The following is an 18,687-nucleotide window of genomic DNA, read 5'->3' as shown; positions in this document are numbered from 1 at the left end:
CAAGGTAAAGAGGAGAGATTCAATGAACCATCTGAGCAGCTGCTAGGAGAGGGGGAATAGAGGGTTAATTAAGGATGTTAAATTCTAGGCTCTTATTTCTGCCCTCTGCCCTCACCCAGTATTGTGCTGGTAGGGGCTTAACAACCAACTCTCACAAAATAAACAAACCCTTATTTGTAGAATGTACTGGGTTCTGTGGTGCAAGTACGACCACTACAGCCAATTTCAAGCAACCATCACCTGAATTTGGAAGACATTCACCATTGACTATCACAACTTTTGTTCTCTTTCCTCATACTGAGTATTTCTACAGTGGAATCTAGGCTATAAATAAATAAATAAATTCCCTGACCACCTCTGGTCCATTGTGGGGGAACTTCCTGACAAGCCTCACCTGGAGTCACCTGAGCAGTGGATGAGCAGAGCCTTGCTGGGGACTGCACTGGACTTCATAGAGAGGCAATGATGGGCAGACACTGAAACGCACATTTGCAAGATGCGTGGGCTCCATAAGCAGAAGATGTGCTGGAGCTGACGCTGACAGCCTCCTGTGCAGCTGTGGAGGCCCACTACTCTGCACAGAAGGACTGGAGGCTCCAGAAGGGGCAGCCCTCGCTCTTGGGCTGACCCACCAGCACTCTGATGCCCTGTGGCCGGCCTGCCTGGAGCCTGCCCTCCCGGGTGACACTGCCCCTGCTCCCCAGAGCAACACACAGATACCTTTTTTCCCCATAACTGTGACCGAATGGATTATTCCTTTCTGCATAAGATTATATGTCATTGTCAACATCAAAAACTTCCCCTGCTTCGCTCTGGCAGCACCTGACTTATTGATTGGGTGCCTTCTGAACAACTCACTCACACAAAGCAATTAAACCTGTCTGACTTCAAAAGTAAGGTAAGACAAGCCACGTCGAGCAGCGCAGCACTCACCTAATATGATTATTTCTCTTCTTCCTGGTGATAATAGAATTATGCAAAAGCGGCCTTGACCCAGTAAGGATTTTTCTCTTCAGAATCAAATCTCTGCTTCCCTCCCAACTCACAACCCTCCCAGCCCCCTCCTTTCTTGTTTTCTAGCCGCTTCCTGGGCACTGCTGTCTTTCTTTGTGTACCGCCAGTGAATCTAAGAGTTTCTTACCTGTGAAGCAGCATGAGCTGATGACACAGTAAGTAAATGATGCCCCTAGTAAGTAAATGATGAAGCAAAAGCATCCATCTCTGGCTACTAATTCATTCTGAGAGGTTTATTGATTGTCTCTGGTGTGACTGCTCAGGTGACTAGATTTCATTTAAGGAGTGAGGCTTTTTCCAGCTATTTCAGAATTCCCCTGTTTGTCATTATCCTCAAATTGTCTGGATTCTGGGCAGAGGGAGGCCCTGTCCCTGGATTCTAGTAATAGGAAGGGTAACAGTCATGTGAACACTTGTATGGCAATGCTGATTGATATATCATTAAAATAGTTCCCTTAAGGGACTTCCCTGATGGTCCAGTAGTTAAGATTTTGAGCTTCCTGTGTAAGGGGCCACAAGTTTGATCTCTGGTCAAGGAACTAAGATCCTACATGCACATAGCATGATCTAAAAAAACCAACCCCCCCCCCCCCACAAACTTCCATGATGGTTGGTAGTCATTGCTTTAAGTCAGGGGTCCCCAACTCCTGGAGACTGGGTCCATGGCCTGTTAGGAGCCCAGCCACACAGCAGGAGATGAAGAGCAGACAAGCGAGCGAAGCCTCATCTGCCTCTCCCGTCCCTCCCCATCTCTTGCTTCACCTCCTGAAACTTCCTCCCCTACACCCAACCCCCACCACCCTCTGTCTCTGTAAAAATTTTGGAAAAATCAACCGAGTCAGCTGATGTCCTTATGTGTAGCCTCTCTAGTGACAGCAGATCCAAGCACCAAACACAGGAAAAAATCCCTGTATTAAATCAACTGACCACTCAGAAGAATTGTTCAACTATTAAGGTGACCTTTTCTGTTCAAAATAAGGGAATAGTCCCTGCTAGGGTGGAAGACAGCCAGATACAGGGGGACTCAGAAGCTTGGCCCTCTCCTGGATGCAAAGGCACTAGACTGGTCTAATTTACCAACCCTTCTCAGTCACCATGGAGAGACCGACAACCTGGCAGGTCCCAGAGGAGATGCAGGTAGGAGGAACAGGAAGTATAATTTCCTTGCTTCTTTAATAGATTACCTTAAGTCACATTTTAAGAAAGGTAAAAGAAGGGGAATAGAAAGAGGAATTATATAAGAACTCCAGAAGCAAATAAACAATGTTATGGTATAAACTGTATATGTTCCCTCCCTACAGACAGCATCCAATCTGATAACGAAAGCCACTGAGCCATGATCCCTGCCAGGGAAGCCCTTCTTAAGGATGCCAATGTACACACCAAGAGGGCCTTTTCCCACCTAACTCCTTCAAACTGTAACACCCCAAATGTCAGATAGTTTATCAAGAATAGTTGAATTGATTGGCATCCATCAACCCTGCCCCCATGTCACACTTCACTCGGGCCCTGCATAGCACTGCTTTTGGCCAGAGTTCATTTGCTTTCCAGCCAAAATCAGCTAAAACTTTTGCTTCTGTCATTAGGGTCAATGGGTGTTCTGGGGAGGCCCTCTCACTGCAGAACAAATACACCCTACAGAGGAAACGTGCTTTGAGGCATTGCTAGCTGCGTCTCTTTGGAAGTGACAGAGAAGGGGTGGCCTTGCGTACATTTTAAACGTTTGGTAGAATTCAATAGTGAAGCCATATTATCCTGGACTTTTCTTTGTTGGACTATGTTTGTTCCCTGTTAGAATTCAAAGGGTGTTTCCAACAGAAATTGAGCAAACAATTCTGAAATTTGTTTGAAACCACAAAAGAATGTAAATTGGTGTAGCCATTATTTCATTAGTTGATTGTTATTGGCCTTAAAATTTTTTTTTACATGCTTCTCCTCTTTTTGATTAATCAAGCTTTTTGTTTCCATTTTGCTCTTTTCTCGTTCATTATGCATTCCTCGTATTATTCTCTTAATATTTATCCAAGAGATTATGATGTGCCTCTCCCACTTAATAAAGTTACTAAAAAGTAGTGTTTTCACCACTGTTTTCTATCAATTTCCAGCAAGACACAAATGTTAGTTATCTTAAATTCCATTTATCTCTCTACCATGTTTATTTTAAATCCCACAAAATGATATTACTATGCAAGGAGATCCAACCAGTCCATCCTAAAGGAGATCTGTCCTGGGTGTTCATTGGAAGGACTGATGCTGAAGCTGAAACTCCAATACTTTGGCCACCTGATGTGAAGAGCTGACTCATTGGAAAAGACCCTGATGCTGGGAAAGATTGAGGGCAGGAGGAGAAGGGAACAACAGAGGATGAGATGGTTGGATGGCATTACTGACTCAATGGACATGGGTTTGGGTGAACTCCGGGAGTTGGTGATGGACAGGGAGGCCTGGGGTGCTGCAGTTCATGGGGTCACAAACAGTCGGACATGACTGAGTGACTGAACTGAACTGATTGTTTAAAAAAACAGTGTTAACTTGCATTTATCTATATATTTACCTTTTTCTGCTCTTCCTTCTTTACTGCATTTCCATTTATGAATCTTTTCTTTTTGTCTAAATAATTCTTTTTAGTATTTCTTTTGAAATATTAGTCTGAAGGTGATAAATTCTCTCACCTTCTGTTTGTCTGGTAATTTTTTTTTGCATTTATCTATAAATCATCTTTTCACTGGGCATAGAAGGATAGGTCTTTAGCTTTTTTATTTTTAGAACTTTAAATGTGCTATTTCCCTGCTTTATTGTTTCTGTAGAGAAGTCAACCTTCAATCCTGTTGTAACTTTTTTGGATATAATGTGTCTTAAAAAAAAAAAAAAAAAAAAAACCTCCAGATGTCTTTAAAATCTTCTAGCTTAGTTTAATTTGAAGATTTTTTACTATGATGTGTTTAGGAATTTTTTTCATTAGTCATGGTTGGGGTTCACAGAGACTTAAAAGTATGTGTTGATGTCTTCAGTTTAGGATAATTCTTAGTATTTCCTCAAATATTTTTCTGTGTCCCACATGCTCACACTTTCTCTCACTCCTATTTTTCTTGGACTTCAAGTACATTTTTGCACCTTATTTCCATGTCTCATATGTCTCCTAAACACATTTATGCATATTTTTCTTTTCCAGGATTTACTCTGTACTTTTCTTTTCTACTAACCTGTTTTCCAATTCACTAATTTTACCTTCTTCTCCACTCAAACAGCTGTTAACCCAACTCGACATTTATAATTTTATTTCTTGTACTTTTAAAATACTTTTTTGATAGATTATCATTCTCTGGTAAATTTCTCCAGTTTGTTTTCAGGTCTGTGGAGAAGTTTCAACTCTTTTATTAAGCAGCAGGGTGGAGACCCCCCAGGGAAGGAAGACAGGGCCTCTTCCCTCTCCACATGTCTTTTCCACCGTGATAAACTTTCAACCATAAGGCATTTTCCAGCAGAGTCCTGCCTCTCCAAGAATGTTTACACAGAAATGAGAGAGCTGGAGGAACCACAGGCAGTAAGACACTTGTTCTTCAGAAAGCCGTGTGTTCGGACACGTTGTAGACATCAGCTAGACCCCACAGTGGACAAGCAAGAGGACCTGAAACACCCATCGAGAACCACCAGAGTCTCTTTCTCTTTAGCTCATTTCTGAGGGTGGGGGTGGTGCGTGCAGAATGAGGTACATAAGGCTGGAAACCACTGGGCTACTGGCGGAGTTACCCCACGTTCAGACTGAGAGCTGAGTCCCTTGAAGATGGGCGCATAGCTTGGCTCTCTTGCCTGCAGGCCCTGCTCCAGAGCCTCAGTGATGGTTGACTTCATGTCCAGGCAGGTGTCCCCTTGGGTGGCCAGCCGTGTGCCAATGCAGTCACCCTTGATGTCTGGGTATTCGCTGATCAAAGTTGAAACTTCCAGGCAGAGCACAGGGGGTTTGCTAGTTTAATGACTTCTGCAAGGGTGACAGTAGTGATACTGTGCCCACCTGCATCTTTACCAAATCTGGAGACTTCCAGAACAGGAAGTGGAGCTGCTCAGCCTCCCTGACCATCTTCTTGGCACCCTCCTTGTGCTCCTTGGTGCTCCAGGATGCGATGTGCTTCTGCGTGGTGGCTGAGAGGGACCCCACCCCCACTTACTGTCACCCTCTTTTTATATGATTTTGAATTTTGGCAACATCATTGAAATATGCTTCCATGGTAACACAGACAATGGCTACAGTATTTGAGCCTAATAGTCACTTCTTTGCCATCGGCTCATCTAGATGTTGCTCCAGATTCCAGACCTGCTGTAGCCTCCTTGCAACAATGGTGTCTAAAACCCCATCCATATTTGGTTCACTCTTCCATTCGTTTTTTTTTAAGTTAATTTATTTTAATTAGAGGCTAATTACTTTACAAATATTGTGGCTTTTGCCATACATTGACATCAATCAGCCACGGATGCACATGTGTTCCCCCCGTCCTGAAACCCCCTCCCACCTCTGTCCCCACCCCATCCCTCTGGGTTGTCCCAGTGCACCGGCTTTGAGTGCCCTGCTTCATGCATCAAACTTGCACTGGTCATCTATTTTACACATGGTAATATGCATGTTTCAATCCTAGAAAGACGGGAATATATTCAGGGCAGCAAAAGAGACACAGAAGTAAAGAACAGACTTTTGGACTCTGGGAGAAGGTGAGGGTGGGATGATTTGAGAGAATAGCTTCTATTTCATTTTTAAAATACTTCCTCTTTAAACTGACCAGGGGTCCCATAAAGGTCTGGCAGTTGTGGCGATTGCTGTCATATTCTGAACATAACATAACCCATAACACTGTGGGTGTTGCCAGTATTTCAGATGGTCTGTCTACAACTGAGTTTCATCTCTAGAAGAGTCAAATTCATAGAGTCAGAAAGTACATTGGTAGATGCCAGGGGCTGGGGCCGGGGGGGGGTGGGGGTGGGGAATGGGGAGTTAGTGTTTAATGGGGACAAAGTCTCAGTTTAGGAAGGTGGAAGATTCAGGAAATGGATGACGGTGAGAGCTGCACAACAATATGAATGTACTTTAGTGCTCCTGAACTGTACAGTCAAATATGGTTAAAATAGTACATTTTATATTGTGTGACTTTTACCACAATAAAACATTTTTTTTAAGAAAAGAAAGAATTCATTTACTGAAAACACTAACTAGTACCTTTATTTTCAAATCTTCACTTATCTGAGTAACAACTTAAAGAATCTGTTGGAAAATCTAGAAGGTGATGGCAGGGAGTGTTCCCACATGGGTCAGCTCTGGGCTCTGTCTCTTTCATGCCATCTTTAGTGTCTGCATCTAGTGATTTCTGCAGCCAGACAACAGTGTTTGAAGTGGGAGCTGACACGTACATATGGAGCAGTTCAGACACCACATCTGAAGGAAGTATAATCTCTAGGGCACTGACGTCCATTTCTGGGACCAGCTCCATGTTCCCCACCATCTCTGTGCTTGTGTGGGTGGGTGTTCAAGACCCATGTCAAACAGGCTCATCATTTCTTTTGCTTCTAGATCTTCCCACGAGATTTGCATCCAGGTTCTCAGAGCTTGGTGGTTGAGCAAGTTTCTGAAAATCTCTAAATGGGGAGGAAAGCACTCAGTCATGGGGTTTTTGACGGCAGTGAGGTCATCCAGGGCATGCTTCCATATGACTTCCAGGTGGGAGATGGACCACTCCCTGTTGGATAACCTGCGGTCTGCCTATGTGCCCTCAATTCTAGCAGTCATGTCATGATTCTGTCCAAGAGTGCAAACATTGTCGTTCAGTCTCTCAGTCATGTCCGACTCTTTGCAACCCTCTGGATTGCAGCACACCAGGCTTCCCTGTCCTTCACTATCTCTCAGAGCTTGCTGAAACTCATGTCCATTGAGTTGGTGATTCCTTCCAACCATCTCATCCTCTGTCACCCCCTTTTCCTGCCTTCAATCTTTCCCAGCATCAGGGTCTTTTCCAATGAGTCGACTCTTTACAAACATTTCCTCCTTCCAATTCTTGGACCTTCTAGGAAGAACAAAGCTAGTTTGCATTTTTTTGGTCAAATATGCACCAATTTTTCTTCCCTTTCCAGATCCTGACAACAGAGACCAGCAAAATTGGGTCACAGGGATGGTGGCCAGGGACTTCTGTGGCATCATCCACAGCTGCTTGACCAGGTCAACTGAGACCCCCTGTTTTCTCCTGAAGGAGCTAAGGATGAGGGTCACGTCCACGTGGTAGCACTTGTGCATTAGCCCATCCCAGAGGCACAGGGGGTGCTTCAGGTTCTGGGGGGCCTGCAGGAGTACCCCTTGCTTAATGAAGTCCAGGGCCCCCTCACAATCTGGGGCCCCAAGAAGATATTCTTGATGTTCTCCACAGCTGCAGTGAGCTGTCTGCGTTGCATGGTTGCATCCTTTGTCCTCACATTTTCATTTGGCTGTGCTGCATCTCACTACAGAGCGCAGAGCTTCTCTAGTATGGCACAAGCGCTTCTGCCTTGCGATGGCTTCTCTTGCGGTGGAGCACGAGGTCTAGAGCGTGGGGGCTCAGTAGTTGCTGCCTGAGGGCTCTCGAGTTAGTTTCACAGCAAATGGGATCTTAATTTCCCAATCAAAGCTGTGTCCCCTGCCCTGGAAGGAGGGTTCTTTAACTGCTGGACCACCAGGGAAGTCCCCATCCTTCACTTAGACACTTGATGCTGTCGACTGATGGTGTGGATGCTCCCCCAGTCTCCAGTCCTTGCTGATCTTGGCCAGGGCCCTCGGGATGTCTGAGACTTCATTCAGTACATTTTGGAGCTGGTTCCAGCCCACGTAGTACCCCGCATGGCTCACTGTCCACCCGCGACTGGATAGCGGCCTCAGTTCACGGAAGCTTTTCTCCGGACCTCTCTTCTGCGGTACTGCTGCACTTCGTCCTGCTGCTCCAGCCCCCAAAGCACCCCGGCAACCTTTTGAATTTTTTTTAAAATTAGAGAATAATTGTTTTACAATGTTGTGATGGTTTCCGTCGTACAGAATCAGTCATGACTGTGTATATATCCCCTCCCTCTTAAGCCTCCCTCCTTTGGGATCACTGTTGCACGAGCCTCCCAGACTGTCTCCTTCATGGTTAACAAGCAGGCAGAAACCCCTCCTTCCCTGTGTCAGAATAACATTATCCCTCAGCTCTGCCACCAGTGTCCTATGGGAAGTGGCATCCAGTTTCTTGAACGTGTCTGTTATAGCTACTTTGAGGTCTGTGTCTTGCATAGTATAACTAGATCATCTGTGAGTCGTCTCCATTATCTATTTCTTTCCTCTTGATTTGAGGTCATTTGAGTCTCTCTACTATCATTCCTGGGCTCTTCCAGTGGCTCAGCAATACAGAATCCGCCTGCAATATAGGAGCCACAGAAGACTCTGGTTTGATCCCCAGGTTGGGAAGATCCCCTGAAGGAGGGCATGGTGACCCACTCCAGTAATCTTGGCTGGAGTATCCCATGGACAGAGGAGCCTGGTGGGCTACAGTCTATAGGGTTACAAAAGAGTCGGACATGACTGAAGCATCTTAGTTACTTAGTTAGTTCAGTCGCTCAGTCGTGTCCAACTCTTTGCGACCCCATGAATCACAGCACGCCAGGCCTCCCTGTCCATCACCAACTCCCAGAGTTTACTCAAACTCATGCCCATCGAGTCAGTGATGCCATCCAGCCATCTCATCCTCTGTCGTCCCCTTCTCCTCCTGCCCCCAATCCCTCCCAGCATCAGGGTCTTTTCCAATGAGTCAACTCTTCGCATCTTAGCTTCAGTAAATGGTAATTATTTACTTATTTGTTGAAGGCAAAAAAGAAAGAAAAGATACTGTGGACAATGCTGCGTCTCAGAAACCTGAAGGCAGCAAGGCTTGCTGGTCTGTCTGGAGGCTCATATATCTTGCTCAAGAAAAGCATCAAACAAGGCAGAGATGAGACTGACTCCAGTTATTTTTATTGAATGTTGGATTCTAGACATAAAAAAGTGTAAACACTCTGAATCATGATAACTTCTGGCAGAGAGAATCTATTGACTTTTTCACTCAGTAAGTTACTTAGAGTATGGGTTTGTCCCCTTGATACAGTCCAGGAATGGGAGGCATTAAAGCTGGTTTCAGGCTTTGTGAGGACTGGTCTACTTCTAGCTTAAAGTCGAATCCCGAAGGAAGAGCTTTCAAGAATCTCAACTGAGAACACTGGGCCCATCGCCCTCACCCAGCCTTGGATGCCAACTGCACCCCACTGGCACTTTGAGACTGGCCAAAGCCCTGCTTGGCTCTTTAGATTCTTCATTGGTCTTTTCTTTTGTTTGCTGAGCCTCTTATGTTGGAAGAATTAGTAATAAATAATATCCTCAAGGAAAAAAGAAGCACACTCACTGTTTCCATTCTCTTTTCTCTAAAACTTAGTCCCTTCAATTCCCACCTGCCTGGATAACCCTCACCTCCATTTTTTTCTCCACCCACCCCCATGAGACTGCTGAATGCCCTTAACCTTGAATTCCAACCTGATCTCTTGGTTAGTCCCACTTAGTAACTGGCAAATGCCCTGAGGGAAAAACATCAGAGAATGATGAACTCACCTCAATGCTTTCCTTTTCTCTTGGATCTTAGCCTTTGAAGTTCTTACTGACTGTGTGGCTCTATGATTACTTTAAACAGGTATTTTAAAGTCTTTTTTAACCAATTTTAAACATTTTTCTTGGAGTAGGGGTTCATCTGCTATAGTTACTCTCTCATGACTATGAGAAACATATTTAAAAGCATCATATTTTATGTAAAAATCAGAATTCTCAATTTCTATTAAAATTTAAAAAATTCTGGTCATCTGAGCCCATGTTCTTGCATAGAAAACGTGGCTACAGGTAAGTAGTCCCTGTCCTCAAATTTCAGGTAAGATGCTCTCCAACTTAATTATGTGGATCACTCACTGAGCTCTGAGAGTGAAAAAAGAAGTTCACAGTCGAACTTCTAATATCTAATACCCCATCGGGTTGTATAAAAGGTGAATTGAAGGGGGTGTTGAAGATGCATAGTCAGGAAAGTGAACGGACGGTTAAAAAGATCATTGTATCATGCAACTCGAGAGAAGAGAATATTTTCGAATGGGGCAGGGGTTGGGAGGATCAGCTATGCTGAATCCCACCCAGGCTGCAAGTTGGACAGTACTTAATACACTTCTCTACCGAGTGACTTCAAAGGAACTGATGATCTTACAGTCTTTTTAGCAGAATCATGGGGGTTGCAGCCAGAGCCTGGGGTGGCTAAGGAGTGAATCAGAGCAGTGGGAATCAAGCGGTGATGTGGATGACTAGTGAAAAAGCCCGGCCGTGTCAGGAAGGCAAGAGAAAGACTGGTGTCAGGAAGGATGGCAGCCAAGGAATACATTTCAGAGACCACTGGTCCTTCTTGACTGCCTTCTTGATGCATCTGCTGGCCTTTCCCGGGTTTCCTGCAAGATGAGTGGCGGCAAAGATATTTTCCTGAAGATGAGAAAGAGGGAAAGCTGATCAGCACTTTTATATCTCAGGCAAGAAAGAAACAAGGCATGCTGGGCTCTCTGAAGGCTCCCTGAGGTTTCTGGAGAACAGTGGAAATGAAGGCAGAGAGAAAAGCCTGGCTCCAGCCACTCACCTGAGCTGAGCCGCCTTGCCCTGTATGCCTGAATGAAGTCATCCCCTGCCCCCGCCTTGACAGAGGTAATGATCAGAAGACAGCAGTGAAAAGGCTGCCTGGTTTTGCCTTTTCAAAAACCAGAGGAGGCCTGGGACATTTCCCTCCCACCCCCTCCACCCCTCGCCCCGCCACCGTGAGCTTCAGGGGTCTGTTAATTGGCGCCCCAGTAAAATTACAGGAGCAGTCTGTCTGAGAATGATTGTAAATGACAGAGACGATCAGGTTTACCCTGTGACGTCCCCAGGGGACTTGCGGTTAGTTTAGTCTGAACTTAGCATCAGCTGCTCGGGTTCCTTTCTTCTCAGCAGGCAGGGCTGGACTCATCCTGTATCCTTTCAAACCTCATTAGTGTGAGGGCTTTTCCTCCCTCTCTCGCCTCCTCTCCTCGCTTGCCCGTGATCCCTAAGCATGCCAATCTAGGAACCCACACAGACGGCTTTGAGAGGCTGGGCTCTTCGTTTCATTGACCTGGAAGGAACAACCCATGCCTTGGAGCTGAAGGTTGTTTATTATTCCTCCAGGAAAATATTCACCAACTTGACTGAACTTTAACCTCCCTTAACTCCTTTATAGTTTGAAAGGTACTCAGCTTAAGGATTTTAGAACTAATTAGAGATGTTTGGAATGGATTGTAGGTCTTAAATAGGAGTGAACACACCAAAGAGCTAAATGTTGCAGGGCATAGTTTTCATTAAAATCCAAACCTCCAGATCTTTTCATTTGTCAGAAGCTACCATGTGTGTATGTGCTTATGTGTGTATGCATATGTGTGTATGTAGGTGTTTATGTGGGTGTGCAATTTATATTACAGATATATATTACATATATCTGTGTTGTGGATATATACATGAACACATATATACTCCTTGAAAGCCCTGCTTCTCAAAGTTAAATGTATGGATCACTGACACATCTTGTTAAAATCAGAAGCAGATTCAACAGGTCTGGGATGGAGCCCACCTTCAGGTACTGTAGATGTTGCTGGTTTGGGGACCATATTTTGAACACTAAATCCTAAAGAGATCCTCACACATTGCCTTCCAGCTCCTTCAGGGTAACCTGGTTGTCCTCCTTCTTAGTCCTTTAAATGTTGCTCCAGTGTTTCTCTAGGCTTATGTGAACCATCCATTGGATAGGCGGCATTTTTGCTATTTCTCAAAATATCCGAAATAAGTACTCTGGTCTCCTGACTCCCATGTACCTTCTAGTGATCACTCCGCTGATTATTTAATGTCTATATCATGGGTCTGGGAAGATGGAGAAACTGTAGGGTGACCCATGACCTCCCTCCCATTTATATGATGTCTTTTATGTAAGACATACGTCTCTTAATTTTCTTCAGGGAGGAAGACTGTAGCTCTCATACAATTTCAGAAAGGTCAATGTTTTTTAAAAAAAATCATAAAAACCACTGAGCCATATATTGTTAAATTCATTGTACACTTTATCTTGTCTTCATGTCAGTTCTTCAATTGATAAGAATTGAATAATCATCATGAATTAAGTATCTGCCATATTACCAAAGGATCTAGTGTTATGACTTATATTAAAATGTAAGTGAAGTGAAGTCACTCAGTCGTGTCTGACTCTTTGCGACCCTTTGGACTATAGCCTACCAGGCTCCTCTGTCCATGGGATTTTCCAGGCAAGAGTACTGGAGTGAGTTGCCATTTGGGTACATTATATCTCTAGGTAAAGGGTTTGGTTCTAGAGTTATGGTGTCACTTGGCACATAAGTCTAGGAGGCCCTCTGCCAACTTTATTTTTCAAGACTGGCAACAGAAATGCTCACATACTGGCAATGGTTGCATATACCTCAATATTTCTTTAGCCATATTTTTGGTACCCATTCCCCTAAAGTGCTGGCAAGTAAAGAACTTTTAATTCAAATTTCTCTGCTACATTGAAAGTGAGACCATTTGAGGGCTAAGCTTTTACTCTGAAGGTTCAGAGGCTAAGTCTAGATTAGAAAATATATATAAAAACTGTGAGCCTGAGGATTTGGATATGCATAGGCCTTGTCCATCCCTTTCTGGGAATATTTTGTTTACAAAAAAGATCTTCACGACCCAGATAATCACAATGGTGTGATCACTCACCTAGAGCCAGACATCCTCGAATGTGAAGTCAAGTGGGCCTTAGGAAGCATCACTAAGAACAAAGCAGTGGAGGTGATGGAATTCCAGTTGAGCTCTTTCAAATCCTGAAAGATGATGCTGTGAAAGTGCTGCACTCAATATGCCAGCAAATTTGGAAAACTCAATAGTGGCCACAGCTCTGGAAAAGGTCAGTTTTGATTCCAACCTCAAAGAAAGGCAATGCCAAAGAATGCTCAAACTACCACACAGTTGCACTCATCTCACACGTTAGTAAAGTAATGCTCAAAATTCTCCAAGCCAGGCTTCAGCAACACATGAACCGTGAACTTCCAGATATTCAAACTGGTTTTAGAAAAGGCAGAGGAACCAGAGGTCAAATGCCAACATCTGCTGGATCATCGAAAAAGCAGGAGAGTTCCAGAAAAACATCTATTTCTGCTTTATTGACTATGCCAAAGCCTTTGACTGTGTGGATCACAATAAATTGTGGAAAATTCTGAAGGAGATGGGCATACCAGACCACCTGACCTGCCTCTTGAGAAACGTGTATGCAGGTCAGGAAGCAACAGTTTCCAGTTAGAACTGGACATGGAACAACAGACTGGTTCCAAATAGGAAAAGGAGTACCTCAAGGCTGTATATTGTCCCCCTGCTTATTTAACTTATATGCAGAGGACATCATGAGAAATGCTGGGCTGGAAGAAACACAAGCTGGAATCAAGATTGCTGGGAGAAATATCAATAACCTCAGATATGCAGATGATACCACCCTTATGGCAGAAAGTGAAGAAGAACTTAAAAAGCCTCTTGATCAACATGAAAGAGTAGAGTGAAAAAGTTGGCTTAAAGCTCAACATTCAGAAAACTAAGATCATGGCACCCAGTCCCATCACTTCATGGGAAATAGGTGGGAAAACAGTGGAAACAGTGTCAGACTTTATTTTTCTGGGCTCCAAAATCACTGCAGATGGTGACTGCAGCCATGAAATTAAAAGACGCTTACTCCTTGGAAGGAAAGTTATGACCAACCTAGACAGCATATTAAATAGCAGAAACATTACTTTGTCAACAAAGATCCATCTAGTTAAGGCTATGGTTTTTCTAGTGGTCAGGTATGGATGTGAGAGTTGAACTATAAAGAAAGCTGAGTGCAGAAGCATTGATGCTTTTGAACTGTGGTGTTGGAGAAGACTTTTGAGAGTCCCTTGGACTGCAAGGAGATCCAACCAGTCCATCTTAAAGGAGATCAGTCCTGGGTGTTCACTGGAAGGACTGATGTTGAAGCTGAAACTCCAATACTTTGGCCACCTGATGTGAAGAGCTGACTCATTTGAAAAGCCCCTGATTCTGGGAAAGATTGAAGGTAGGAGGAGAAGGGGAAGACAGAGGATAAGATGGTTGGATGGCATCACCGACTTAATGGACATGGGTTTGGGTGGACTCCAGGAGTTGGTGATGGACAGGGAGGCCTGATGTACTGTGGTTCATGGGGTCTCGAAGAGTCAGACACGACTGAGCTACTGAACTGAACTGAACTGAAACTGCTATATTGATAAAATGGCTCAGGGAAATGTGACAAAGAAGTAGTACTGTCTTCTCAGTAGATATCTAGTGGCACCTCTTCCCAGGTCACAAACTAGCCTCCCTTCCCTGAGGACAAGTCCTGCACTCAGAGATACCCTGTTCTTCATCCACTGATAGCTGGATGGAGAAGCCAAAGCTGAGTCCTCTTCATACTTTCTTTTAGAAATCAAGATCTGATACACAGAAATAGGCCAGTTAAATCTCTGATGTGCCTACAACTCTAGCTGTAATTCTGGAATTGCAAGGAAATATATTTTGCAGTGTATACAGAAAAACAAAGTTCATTTGTAAAAAGAGAAAGATGAAGATGACTTAGCTAAGCTTAAAAAAAATTAAAAAAGGATTCTTGGTCTCTGACAACTTTTCTTTCAATCACTCTTTTTTCCCCTACATATATTGAGTTAATTTCATTACAACTAAAGCTTTCCCAATACAAAAAATTTTGTTCATGGATGAATATTTTGTTTCATTTCCTCTACTAGAGGAAAATGTTTACAGGCACTGGGGTTGAGTTAACTAGGTTTAAATATGGATTCAATCACTTACTAGCTAAATTCAGTAATTTGGATACACTCATGCTAAAGTTTGTTGTTTAGCTGAAATTAAAATTTAACTGGGTATCCTTTCTGGGAACTCTATTTGTGACACAGTTTCTTCCTTTGTCAAATGGAGGTAGTGATACCAAATCAACAAGGGTGTTGTGAAAAATGTCAAGGATATCATAAACATTATGTAAAACCACTTATGAGAAATATGGTTTATCAATTTCTTTCCTTCCCCCTTCTCCCTGTGTTGTATCTATAACACAGAAGGCACTGCTTACACGGCTCACCGTGTGTGTGTGCTAAGTCGCTTCAGTCGTTTCTGACTCTTTGCAACCCTACGGACCATAGTTGGGTGCCAGGCTCCTCTGTCCATGGGATTCTCCAGGCAAGAATACTGGAGTGGGTTGCTATGCCCTCCTCCAAGGGGTCTTCCCAACCCGGGGACTGAACACACATCTCTTATGTCTACCTGCATTGGCAGGTGGGTTTGGAGAAGGCAATGGCACCCCACTCCAGTACTCTTGCCTGGAAAATCCCATGGACGGAGGAGCCTGGTAGGCTGCAGTCCACGGGGTCTCGAAGAGTTGGACACAACTGAGCGACTTCACTTTCACTTTCTTTACCACTAGCGCCACCTGGGAAGCTCAGGAAGTTCACCAATTGGGAGTAAGTACTTCCTGGATGTGCTGAACGTCTACTCTGTTAACAGAGTAATATCCAGGCAAAATGACCTAAAGATGCAGTTTACAAGGAAGTGGACTGGTTCCTCTTGGAACACTGGGAAATGTTTTATTACCTCTCGTGAGTTGTCTTTGTTCTTCAATAAGAGAATCTGGAGGGTTATATATTTCAACCTACCTGACTTCACCCAGGTACCCCATTTGAGGATACTCTAATATTCATTTTTGTGCCAGGCCATGCCTAGGCTTTCATTATACACAAATTGCTTTCCAGTTCAAACAAGTATCTCCCCAAGTGGTTGCTCTCATCTCCTATAGAAACAGATGAGGAAAGAAAAAGCATGCGAGAAAAACAGAAGATGATAATATACTAGTTCACTAGTTGCTTGTTTGAAGATAAAGAATGTAAGATGCTTGGTTTGGGGCTCTTTATGTCTTGTCTCTTATGTCTAAGTCCTTCTCACTTTTATCTTGATGACTTATATTCCCTGTCTGGAGGAAACCCAGTCAAGTATGAAGAACATCTTTGATATAGCTCCAAACATCATGTTTCCTGCCTGAGAGACACAGAGCAATGCACTTCCCTTACAGAGGCATTTATCATCTATTTCTTTATTTATTACACCAGGTCCAGTGGGATCAGATCAAACTTTTGTGTCTTCCTAAACAGTGTGGGCTTGCTGGTCTACCCTCCACTGGGCAATTGGTGCACAATGGCAGCCTTTGACTGTTATCATCCGTGTTCAAAGTCACCATCTCTGGAGATGCTGTGTAAAGAGAGAGCCAGGAGCCCCTGGGGAATAACCACAAGTCTGGTCTAATTGTGAAAGGCATAGGCATCTTCCACTGTGGTTTCCTCCATGCTTTCTTTTCCATTTTCTTCCACAGTTTCACCTGGGTATGTGCAATGGTGATGAGATGAGTGTTTACTGCCCAGAGTCAATATTGCTTGCTTAGAATCAGTAGCAGGGATTGGTTTTGGCTCCAACAAAGGGACTGGCCTATAGGGCGGTTGTGATACACTCTCCCTGGCCTGGTCAACCAGAGGTGTTTGGTCAGGATTTACGTCTGTGACCGTATTTTCTTTCAGTGGCATTATATTTATAATTTCACATGCAGATGAAGATGAACTATCCTTTTTGTAACAAGAGGTGCTGAAAGGGATGGCACAGAACACAAGATCTGAGGGCAGCAGCGTAAACTCATTTTCTGGCCGGGTAATCACAAACCTGTAAGAAAAGCCAAACATGAATTCTGTACCCCTGCAGCTGGGACACTGTGGGTGCAGGCAGTGACCAAAATAAGAAAGTCACTTTGCTGGGGGACAGAAGAGGATAGATTTCTGTTTTGCCTTGCTTTATTTGGTTTCTGATTAATAATTAAAAAAAAAAAAAATCTTTGGTGTGGTGCAACAGGAGAGGCCCTGGACCCGTAACTGGGAGACTGGTGTTTTCATCCTTGTCTCTGAAACCAGCCATCTTTGACCTTGGACATGCTGTCTCCCTTCTGGGTCCTGCTCTTCCCATGATTTTAATGGGAGTGGGGTAGGACCACGGTTTGGGCTAGTCATTTTATAATGACTTTTCTAACTGTAGGCTATGGGCTTGCCTATTCTCCCAATCACCACAGTCCACAGCATTTCCAGAGGTGTTGGGGGGAAGTGGATGGAGCCCAGACATAGACAGACAGACAGAGATGGAGGGAGGAGGTATCAGTATCATTCATGCTTTCCAGAGCCATTTCCTGAGCATCATTCTCTGCCATCTTTGTGGTCAATGGTCTACAGCCATACCAACCTCCCTCTTGACTCATCAGTGTCATCCACAGAGCTCCATGTTTATTTAAGCCTTTGGCACATGGGACGCGTTTTCTCTCCAACTCCAGGGCCGCCGTCACCTGACGTGCCTACAGTGCCTGCATGATTTACGACTCCAACAGGCAGACCAATTTCTTTGACTTCCACTCCCCAGCGATCTTTATCTCCTAACCACTTTCCTGGCCACATACCGATGTTATGACTTCCTGACATATCCTGCCGACTACAATCTTACACTTCAATCAATCACTCTCTGCCCTCAACTTCCCATCACTCTTTCTCTCTCTCGTTTCCTTACTCTGAGGACCACTGATCTTGAATTTCATCAGAATTTCCCATCCCCCTGTCCTTTTGTAGTCTTGCTTCTACAAATCCACCATAAACTCCTTCCTTCCATCCTTTGCAGCAATTACTGTAACTTTTACCTCTTTTTCAACTCCCTGTGAACTTCCCCCTCTCTCTTCTCTCAGCAGGGGCTTAGCCATCTGTTGCTGAGAAATCCTAGTGTTATGTTATGTAAACATTCCGGGAAGCTCAGCCCTCATCTGCAGCCAGATTGACCTTGGCATCCTTTCTTTCTCCTCTCTTCTCCTCTGAGCAGAGAAATTGTCTTTCTGTGTATTCACCACAACTCCACTTGGAGTGATTTGACTTCCTTTCCCTTTCTCCTGAAACAGTCCATTTCCACTCTGGTATTTTTAATTTCTCCTTCTATACCAAGTTCTGCCCACTCCCACCATGAGACTCTCAGCCTGGAAGTCCATCACTGTGCTGTCTACAAATGGCACGATCTCTTTTTTTCCTCCTCCCTCCACACACATTTTCTCTGTCTTCCCCTCTGCTGTCACACTGATCTTTCTTTAAACTGAAATCTCTACATATCATTGCCATGACTTAGATGGACCAAGCACAGTGGCTAGAAGAGGCACTCAATAAATATTTACCCAGTGAGCCCAGCAGTGAACAGTAGATCTTTCCAATGTGGACCGTGGCTTTCAACTTTAAAAAGTTGCACAGCCATGGGTCAAGGGGTAACTTACAAAACAACTCAGACTTAAAATCTGGGTGTACGTCTCAAACTTCACTGGGGATAAAGATGCCATTCTCCTCACATGGCCGGTACTTACTGGATCCCAATCATCAGCGTTCGTTCCTATTATTTATACTGATTCTACATAGCTACTTTCCCGCACGCTTCATTACAACTAGGGGCCTTGAGCTCTGGCCACCCTTTCA

The 18,687-nt window shown here is 44.1% G+C and overlaps 1 protein-coding gene and 1 pseudogene across 1 annotated transcript in view; both read right to left on the bottom strand.

Moving 5' to 3' along the window:
• Nucleotides 1–4,686: 4,686 nt before the first annotated feature.
• LOC133050539 (exocyst complex component 3-like) lies at nt 4,687–8,160 on the bottom strand (annotated as a pseudogene).
• An 8,242-nt stretch (nt 8,161–16,402) lies between these two features.
• Nucleotides 16,403–18,687, bottom strand: part of KCNU1 (potassium calcium-activated channel subfamily U member 1) — a 144,794-nt gene continuing 142,509 nt past the window's right edge. The window contains exon 27 of the mRNA XM_061134852.1: nt 16,403–16,864. Coding sequence (XP_060990835.1) covers nt 16,453–16,864 — 412 coding nt within the window. The 3' untranslated portion in view covers nt 16,403–16,452. The remainder of the gene's footprint in view (nt 16,865–18,687) is intronic.

The sequence above is a fragment of the Dama dama genome, chromosome 32, assembly GCF_033118175.1.
Source record: "Dama dama isolate Ldn47 chromosome 32, ASM3311817v1, whole genome shotgun sequence".
Taxonomy (NCBI): Eukaryota; Metazoa; Chordata; class Mammalia; order Artiodactyla; family Cervidae; genus Dama; species Dama dama.
Note: the sequence above shows the minus strand (reverse complement) of the source record. Positions and strands in the feature narration are given on the sequence as shown.